A 10,482-nucleotide genomic window follows, 5' to 3' on the forward strand; every position below is an offset into this window, starting at 1 on the left:
ATCAGAATCATAAAATTCCAATAATAATTTTACAGCTCTATTCTGAAGTTTTTGTACTCTTTTGAAACATGTTACAAAATTACTTCCCCATATAGAGCATCCGTACCTAATATATGGACAAAATATAGAAAAGAAAATCATTTTTAGAATCTTTTTTGGGACTAGATCTTTAATTCTTCGCATCACCCCAAGACCTCTGCTTAATTTTTCAGCTATAGCATTTGAATGGTTTTCCACGACAGGTTTTCATCAATTAAAAACCCCAACTATTTTGTTGTTGCTACTCTTTTTTATCACACTTCCTCGAACCATGATTTGATCATTGCCAACACTTGACAAAAGTCTAGAGAATATCATGAAAAAAGTTTTAGAAAAGTTTAGGGTTAACAAATTTTGTGGAGAAAAAAGTTAGAAATTCAGAGACAGCATTATGAATTTTATTATACAAAACATCAAGCGAAGGTGCAGCTAGAAAGAGCAAAGTGTCATCTGCAAATAGGTTGACACCAGCCTCCGACAGGTAATGCTTCATTCGATCAAAAAATGATGAAAAGGAAGGGTCCCAGGATTGACCCTTGTGGGACCCCGCACTCTATTTTCCTTTTTGAAGATAAAAATGATTCATTCTGTACTATCTGATACCGGTCATATAGATATAATGAAAACCACTCAAGGATTGAACCCCTCACCCAAATCGAGGCAAGAACTTGAATAAGCCCTGGGTGGTCCACCGTATCAAACGCTTTTCTCATATCCAAAAACACAGCTGCAGGTATAAGACCAGCTTCAAACACATCATTAATCCAATCAACCAATTTCAGAACTGCCATATCTGTAGATAGCCCTTTTCTGAACCCAAATTGGTTTTCCATTAGAATTTTATTCTTTTCAATATAATAACTTAACTGGGCATGTACAGCTTTCTCGTATAACTTAGAGAAAAATGGGAGAATAGATATAGGTCTTCGATTCGATGGGTCATCTTTTTCCCTCATTTATGAAGAGGAACCACTCTTGCAATTTTTAGTGCTTGCGGAAAGACTCCATGATCCAGAGAAAGGTTGATGAGGTGCGCCAAGACAGGTAAGACACTCGTTTTTGCGGCTTTTATAAGTTTCAGCGAAAACTCTTCCGTCCCACTAGAACTCGACTTCATCGTAGCCAGGAATTGTTCCACTTCCCGTTCCAAACATCTTGCAAATTCAAAGGAATTCTCACTTACAGGCTGTCTTTCAAAAACAGATCCAAAACTCACAGATGTGCGTAAGCTAGCCCGCGCTTGATCACAAAGTCTTTTTCCTTCATTTGCAAAATAATCACACAGAAATTCAGCTATGTGTTGAGAATGAGTAAGACGACCTTCCGTTGTCTCCATGGCGCCCACCTCCTCCCTACTGTGAAAATTACCCAAAAGTTCATTTATTGTTTTCTATGTATTTTTCATATTCCCTTGATTTTCATGAAATTCATTTTGGAAATGAAGTTTCTGAGCTTTCCGTTTTACTGAATTTAAAATATTCCGAAAATTTTTGAATTTTATAAAATTATCATTTGAACGATCCTTTAAATAATTCACATAAAGTTGGTTTTTCTGCTTTATTGAAACTAGAATGGCTTTTGTTATCCATGGTTTCTTAGGAAAATTTCTATTAGGGCTGATTCTTCGTAAGAGACATGTTTCATTCATTACACTAGTCACTATCTCACTGAAGAGGTCATATGCTGCATTTGGACACTTTTCCTCTATTACACGCGAAAAATTCGTTTCATCCATCATATTTGCAAAATTGTTTAGGTTTTTACTTTTCATTTCACGGTAAAACGATGCCCTTGCACACCGTTTGTTTTCCTTTGACTGATTCAGGTTTATTTTACTTATTAAAAGAAGATGATCCGACCCGTCGGACACAATCACATCTGCTTGGGATCTTTCAAGTAATCCACCATTAACGAAGAAATTATCAATTAAGGTGGCCGAAAGAAGCGAAATCCGAGTTGGAATAGTTACAAGAGGAAAACTATCATGTGACACCATCATATTAACAAAATCTGAGCTATTCGCCTTTTTTAGTAAATCAATATTAAAATCTCCCATCATAAATTTATTTTTATTTTCATTGTTAATTTTGTCTAATAACAATTCAAATTCATCAATAAAAAAACTAATATAACATGACGAATTTTTTTAAATTAACCCCAAAATCAAATTTTTTTTCCCTTCATTTTTTATTTCGATGAAAAGGGTTTCGATCCTACCTTCCAGCCAAAGGGAGAGGTCATCCCTAACCCAATATTGGGTACCTTCATTTATCAAAATACACAGACCGCCCCGCTCCATGGTTGTCCGTTCTCTTCGCTCGCAAACATATCCCGGAAAAGAAAAATCCCAGGGCAGTGACTTGATAGAAACAATTATCTCACATAGGCCTACAATGTACGGTTTCTTATCTAGTAAACTTAAAATTTCACATAAAGGAGAATATGCCGTTCTTAGATCTTGACAATTCCAGAAAACGATCGCTCTTTCATCTGCGCTTACAGGTTTTGAATACTCATAAAGATTATTCGGATTCACATAATTACTTGGGCGACAATTCAACGAAAAATTATCGATGCATTCATCATCCCCCGCAAGTGCGTCACGAGCTTGGCTTCCAGGAATAAACAAGTTTTGTTCAAATTCATTCAAAGCGTCATCATATCTGTTCACACTCATTTAAGGTGACTATTTAATAGAAAAAAAAAGTCTGATAGGCAGAAAGAAGAAGGAAAAAGAAAGAGATAAACATGAAAGAAACTGACATTTTGGCTATAAAATGCAAAGAGGAAAACAAACATACAAGTAGTGCAACAACATAATTTCATAACTCAAAATTATGCGGTCGGATTTGGCAAACGGACCACTTCAGCCATAGCTATAATTTTACAGATCTCTCCTACTGAGTCTTTTCCAAAAAGTGTCCAGTTGTTCGACCAAACATTTCTGTTTCCGAGCTTACTTTTAGCCAAGTCAAGAATCTTTTTCTTTTTTGATGTTAGGTACTCGGTAACAAATATTTCCGACCAAGCAAGTTTTGACTTACATGAAAACACTTTTCATGCAGTTTCAGCAGACTTGAACACAACCAACACAGGCGCAGGACGGTTTTTTGCATTTACAGTGGTGTCCGAATCAGTAAAATTTGCTCGAAATTTAAATACAGAAACTATTGCGGTCGAGGAAAAATCAGAAATTTGTATTTTATCTGTAATCACATTCAATATGCACTCAGAGATGGGAAGACCCCCACTTTGTTCAACACCATGAAATACAAGCCGATTTTGAAGTTTTTCCTGCTCCATATCATCAAGACGGGTTTCAAGCTGTTCAATCCTGTTTTCTAGGGCTAGGTTTGCGTTTTGGAGAGCCCGTAGTTTGTTTTCAATCTCATCAAACTTGGTCGAATACTGGACAAGTATAGAGTCGTGAATCTGAGAAACAATAGAGTCAACTATATCCACAGTATTTAATAATCCAACTTTTTCACGTACTTCTTTTTCAATATCATTTCGGATATTGGATTTTAACGTGTCCAAGTCTGATAAAGCAGTATTTATTGAATTCGCCGATGTATCTGGTAAACTAAAACCACTAATCTCGAGATGCTTATCAGGAAAATAAGCTAATTCGGCAAAAGCGTTCGCATTTTTCTTCTTAGCCTCCTTTGAAATGCTAACAAAGGCCGAAATCTGTGAGGCTGTTGTTGTCACGATTTCATGGCTTCCATAACAAAATACAACATAGGATATTTTTTTGTTCTTGGCCTGAATTATATCCAACACTCGACATGGCCATGTCTTTCCAGCTGTGAAGGGATCTTTCCAGCTGTTTGGAAGAAAGCTTACGTTAGAATAATTCCGAAGGGTACCAACCCTAAGAGCTGTGACGAACTTAGACCTATTTCGCAAACACTATGCCTGGCAAAAGTGGCCGAGACCTTTATCATGAGGGTCTTACTTGATCAAATCCAGGGATCTATCGACCAGAGACAATACGGCGGACTGAAACACTGTGATACCTCAGTGTACCTAGTGAGGATGTACGATAGTCTCCTTAAGTGGGTCGAAAAAGGTAACAGTTTTGTAGACCTTGGAAGAAAGATTACGGGCGTGAGAAATTTTCGGACAGTCTTAGGCACACAAATCCCAGGAAATGGCACAGAGCGGTCAAGCAAATTACTGGCAAGTCCATTCATAACAGCATAAAAATAAGCCACCCTGACGGAACTTACACAACTGCTGATAAGGTTAATCAATATTTCACCCGCACCTGGACCTCATTTCCTTCTCCCACACAAGCCCAGAAGTTTGAAATACTTGACTCCTGCGCAGATGAAGGTGAAGTTATTTTCGATGAGATGACAACCAATAAGACCCTGATGAAGGTGAAAGTAAACTGTTCAGCTTATCCAGACGAACTTCCACCCAAACTGATTCGAGAATACGCCCCTTTCATTGCGAAGCCACTCTCAGTGCTGATAAACCTTTGCTTAGGGATCTTTCCAGCTGTTTGGAAGAAAGCTTACGTTAGAATAATTCCGAAGGTTACCAACCCTAAGAGCTGTGACGAACTTAGACCTATTTCGCAAACACTATGCCTGGCAAAAGTGGCCGAGACCTTTATCATGAGGGTCTTGCTTGATCAAATCCAGGGATCTATCGACCAGAGACAATACGGCGGACTGAAAGACTGTAATACCTCTGTGTACCTAGTGAGGATGTACGATAGTCTCCTTCAGTTGGTCGAAAAAGGTCACAGTTTTGTAGACCTTGGTGCCAGAGATTTCCGAAAGGCATTTGATTGAATCAATCACATTGTAGCTGCCCTTAATCTCAAACTAATGTGGGCTAAGAAAAAAGACTTTTACGCTCGTGTTGGACTTTCTCAGTCAGAGGATGCATCGTGTGTTTGCTCTCTACGAAGGTGATACCAATTCCGAATGGTCCTCACCCACCTGTGGAGCCCCTCAGGGCACTAAGCTTGCAGCTATTGTATTCTTCTCTGTAATTAACTTCCTCATAGCTGATTATGACGACCGCTACAAGTTCGTGAATGACCTGTCATTTATCCAGAAATATTTAGTACACAACGGAGTTGTGACGCCACAATTCAGTTCAAATTTTTTCAGTGTTTTCACAAAAGAGTGCGCGGAGCTAAATCTTGAGATTAATGTGAACAAGTCGAAGATAGTTCGCTTTAACCCGCTAAAAAGTGATGTTATGGAGCCAAACGTTCCATTCCTTCTAACAAACAGTATCAAGATCCTTGGAGTTACTTTTTCCAATGACTTCAGTTTTGCCACACATATTGAAAACGTGGTTAAAAGTGCAAACTCTAGTCTACAGACTTTAAACGGTATGCGTAGGTTCAGTGCAAACACAGAGAGTATTAAGTATGCATACATAGCGTATGTCCGCCCCATTCTGGAATATGCGTGTCCTGTTTGGGTGCCCTCAGCACTTAGAACAGTGTATCTTTGTCAGGAGCTTGAATCAGTTCAGAAGCGAGCGGTATCGATCATCTTGGGCCACCCTGACATCCCCTACGAAAAGGCTCTGGAAGTGCTAGGACTGCCGTCACTCCAAAACCGGTACGAAACTCTGATAATGAGTATCGGAAAGTACTTGCTTTCTAAGAACCTCAGCACCGTGACATTCTACCTGATCAACCTCTACCATCAAGAACGAGAAAGCAAGATAAGTTAGTTCCCATTAAAGCAAGAACAAACCGATATGGTAAATCTTTCGTCCCGGTTTTCGTCAAAATGTATAATAAGAGTTTATATTTATAGTTTGATTTATAATTACAAATGTAGTTTTATTTTGTGTATGTTGTAAAGAAACACAAATCAGCGATAGCTGTCAAGTTTTTGCTATTAAACCTGTCTACTACTACTAGTCAGTCATGTATGTAAGACATTTTTGGGCGAAAATTTGGCGATTTATAGCAACAGGTTTGTTTTACCCAACAAACTGAGTGTTTTTTTTTTTAGATACAGCTAATGGTTACAACTAAATGGCAACAACTAAATGGTTACCGTTTTTTATTATATAGTTGTTTGGCTTACTTCTATCTACTTTCAACACCCTTAAACACTCCTGTATAACAAACAGGAATTGAAACAAAAAGTAATGAGTAAATCCTGAAAACCAATCAGATTACAAATATTTTCTTTTGTATTTATTACAACATTGAAAACCAAAATAAAAGTAAAATACAATCTTGAACCAATGGGCCTTCATTGATAATAAATATATATAAAATATTCAGTTTAAGTTTACTAGTTCTTTCCTACTACAAACAAGAGTTTTGCTATTGCCCCCTTCCTTAACTGTAAGTGTAAAGCTTACTGCATTATTGCACTTTACTGAAAACAAATTATATTAAAAATATTGTCTTTTTTTCTTATTAAGACATCAAAAATAAGAATAAAAGCGAAGTAAAATCTTGAATTGATTTGTTTTCTGCAATCAATATCATTACGTTTTTTCCAACAAACTGAGTGTTTTTTTTTTAGATACAACTAATGGTTACAACTAAATGGTTACCGTTTTTTATTATATAGTTGTTTGGCTTACTTCTATCTACTTTCAACATCCTTAAACACTCCTGTATAACAAACAGGAATTGAAACAAAAAGTAATGAGTAAATCCTGAAAACCAATCAGATTACAAATATTTTCTTTTGTATTTATTACAACATTGAAAACCAAATTAAAAGTAAAATACAATCTTGAACCAATGGGTCTTCAGCAATAATAAAAATATATCAAATATTCAGTTTAAATTTACTAGTTCTTTCCTACTACAAACAAGAGTTTTGCTATTGCCCCCTTCCTTAACTGTAAAAGTGTAAAGCCTATTGCATTATTGCATTTTACTGAAAACAAATTATATTACAAATATTGTCTTTTTTTCTTATTAAGACATCGAAAATAAGAATAAAAGCGAAGTAAAATCTTGACTTGATGAGTTTTCTGCAATCAATATCATTACGTATCAAATGTCCAGTTTAATTTTATGAGTTCTTTCCATGACTTTTCAAGACATTTAGTTTTCAGTAAAGCACCAATGGCACAGCAGGCTTTAGACGTTTACCCTTAGGGAGGGGTTAGTGAGTAGACACTTATTTGTAGCGATTATTGTCTGTTCTAAGCTGCATATTTTATTTAAGTTTTACTCGTTTTAAGATTTATTTATTAATTTATAATAGTACCTATTTTATGTTTGTTTGCTATGATTGATTATTTAATATCGGTTTGTTTTGGTTTTTATTTATTCTTTAATAATAATCTAGACCTCCTGGTCTTAATTTTGATAAATTCTTTACTTTTGTTTAAAAACTTAAGCTCTTTTACAGGGTTTTTTAAAATCAATTTCAATTCATATTTAATTGCTAGAATTTTAAGTTTCTCAACATTTTTCAAAAAGAGTACGCGGGGTGGGCTAATTGCACTCCAATCGATTTTTATTCTTAGAATGCGTATATTATTCTTAGAATTTCAAAGAGATGAGGCTAATCCAAAGTTTATACAAGCACTCCTTGTATAAAACCTTATATTCCCCTGGGGCATAACTTATGTTCATTGCCCAAGGATTCAAGGAGGTTTTGTCCTCCCCAGAGGCATTGTTACATGATAGGTTACATGTTTGATAAAGTGGGTGTGAAGAGGGATAGTTGCCCTTAAATCACTCTTAAACCCTCGAAAAGGGAACTATAAGATAAATTTCCAATCAAATGAACCTTTTCCAAATTTTATAAAACCACCCCTACCTTAAAAACCATATATACTCCTGAGGAATAACTTACAATACTTTGGAGAGTTGTGTTAACCCCAAAAGTTTTGTCGTCTGATCTTTGGATGATTTTGAACAAAATGACTATTTCAAAACTGTTATTCGATAAATTTTGGGAAAACAGGGTGTGTGTGTTGGGGAAGGGTGGGGGTTGTTGCCTTCCAAATACTATTGGTTCTTATTAAGAACAATAGAACTTCCTATTTCCAAATGAAAGAGCCTCCTCAAAAGTTTATACCACATGAAATGCCTCTGGTAAAAACTAATAATAATATAACATTGAAGCCTTATGGCCTTAACTATAGGCAATTGCCTCTAACACTGTCAAACCCAGTGGACAACATCTAAAGACACTTGAAAAAATACAGTAATACAATGAAGACAAGAGACCGAAATTGGCCCTTCAGACAAAATTCTGGCAGCCATATAGCAGCTTCCATCTTGATGGTACTATAATGTTGTTTTGATTTTCTATCATTACTAGACAGAGAAAGAACAGAAAGAAAATTCTTTAACCCTAAAATCTGTTTTAAGCCACTGTTTAACTATTTCAATATCCCCTTAACTCTTAGGTGTCAGATCCAAGTACATTTAAAGAGGTATGTTTTTTTTTTCTTTTTTAGTAATGTAAATGAGCTTTTTTTTATTTTGTTAAAAAAAAAATTAATTGGAAAACTTATCAACTTTGACAACACAAACCTCAGAAACGATGACGACTTCAGCCATATTTGGAATTTGGAGCAAATCCATAGTGCACTATCTGAAGGGATAGTACTGCTTATAAAACCTATAACAATACTTGGAAATTACTACTGTCAATCAAAGGTTTAACCTCAAACAAATTGCAACAGTTTTGATTTCGGTGCCATTTTGACCAGAAAAAAAATATCTACAACATATAAAAAAATCAACCGAATCGTATAACCATTTTTTGTCATTTCTTCTAAAATGACAACTTTTTAAAACAACTTAATTTAAATGTATAAAAAGTCAGTAATAGGTGAATCTGGTACATAGATCATGAAAATACACTTTGATTTTGTTTTAAACTTTCATTCTCAGTCCCCTCCCCCTAAATCAAGTGTCAATATAGGTCTGAGAGTAACATTAAGCAAAGTTGAATTCATACAGAAAAAATTTTGACTGCTACTGCAGAAAACTTGTGTCCATGTTAATTTCCTAATGTTCTGGAGTCTCCATTTCCCATTCTCATTAAAAACATTGGGCTTTGAAGCCCAATCCAATCTTGTACTTTAAGATACGTTCGGAAACAGTGAAATTTGACTGATACTGAAGTAGGAGGCAGTTCTTTGGAATAGGCAGGAGTTCTAGATGTTGCTGAAAGACTCAGTGTTGGCAACTGTCAAGATTGTCAGTAGATTTTACATATAAAATATACAAAGTGCAACCTCTCCTGCTGCTTTAATCATTTTTTTTCAAAGCATCAATTCGAGAAAACGTTGAAAGATTTTCCCTACACTATTCTCTGTCTCTCAATTGTTTAAGTACAATCACTTTGACATCTCCATGGAGAAGGGAAGTTGTGTCACAGCTAAGAATTGCAAGAGCAAGAGGAAACAGTTTGAAAGTTTTCCTTTTTAATATCCGTAATAATGGCTTTGATGCTCCGTGTTGCACCTTTAACGGTTGCCTTAGGCTCAGTTTTCAGGTAGACTGGTGGTGCTTAGGAATACATGATAGAGTAACAGCACCAACAAGTTGGTATCATTACAAATAAATAGTGTCCATAGTCTTTGAACACTCAATCAGAGCAAGCACAATAAGCAAGTCAGCATCAGGTTTATCTTGAATAGTTGTCAGACTTTTGCCTAGTAAATAATAAGACGGTATAGCCTACTCATGAAACAGGCTTTATCCTTTTGGAATGAAGGAATTTTTTTTTATTTTTTGGTGGTCAGTCTCATTTCTTGGAAAAAGCAGTACTTCCAGTCAAGTGATACAGATTTACTTAAGATGAGTCATCTTTTGTTGAAGCAACTATGTCAGCTATCAAAGACAATAATGGTGACTGGATGTTTTGAAAAAATGTATTTCTAGGATCACTCTAAGACCTTCAAATATGTTTCTTTCTTTGCCCAGGGCATCCTATGATGCAAAGAACCCCTGTCTAAGATGTTTATTTAAGTGAAGATGCTGTTTCCATATTCAGCCTTTTGGATACTGTTAGAAGGCACTGAAACAGCAATAAAGGCTCTACAAGGTCCTTCCATCTGAACAAATGCTATTTCAGATATTTCCCTACCATTCTGTCAAGAATCTTTTCCAGACTTCCACTGCTTTGTAGATGTTCATGTTTTTTTGCAGGAGTCAAGCCAGTAGCAAGGCTTCAAAGCAACAGCAGATCACCCTCAAAAGGAGACAACTATTCAACAAAATAAATAACTATTTGAGTATCTTTGAAGCCTGTCTGCTGCCCTGGAATACAAGACTGTGTTGGTTACTCCATCTATTGAATATGACCAAGAGTGTTGAAGAGCATTGCAGATTCCATATATTTTTGAAATGTGTGCAAAACCACATGATTGTGTTTAGGGGGGGGGGGGACATGTGAGATACTAGGACACTATTCGATATTTTGGCATAAGAAGTGGATATTTTCTCTGTATAGATCTGAGTTTGTGTAA

The 10,482-nt window shown here is 35.9% G+C and overlaps 1 protein-coding gene across 1 annotated transcript; it reads left to right on the forward strand.

Moving 5' to 3' along the window:
- The first annotated feature begins 4,397 nt into the window (after positions 1-4,397).
- Positions 4,398-4,844, forward strand: LOC136041831 (uncharacterized). Its single transcript, XM_065726610.1, has one exon. The coding sequence runs from the start codon at positions 4,398-4,400 to the stop codon at positions 4,842-4,844; it is 447 nt and encodes a 148-aa protein (XP_065582682.1).
- The last annotated feature ends 5,638 nt before the right edge of the window (positions 4,845-10,482 follow it).

The sequence above is a fragment of the Artemia franciscana genome, unplaced genomic scaffold (genome assembly GCF_032884065.1).
Source record: "Artemia franciscana unplaced genomic scaffold, ASM3288406v1 PGA_scaffold_39, whole genome shotgun sequence".
Lineage (NCBI taxonomy): Eukaryota > Metazoa > Arthropoda > Branchiopoda > Anostraca > Artemiidae > Artemia > Artemia franciscana.

Bases quoted from the DNA above. Each gene is read 5' to 3' on its own strand.
- LOC136041831 (XM_065726610.1), top strand. From the start codon at position 4,398: ATGACAACCAATAAGACCCTGATGAAGGTGAAAGTAAACTGTTCAGCT.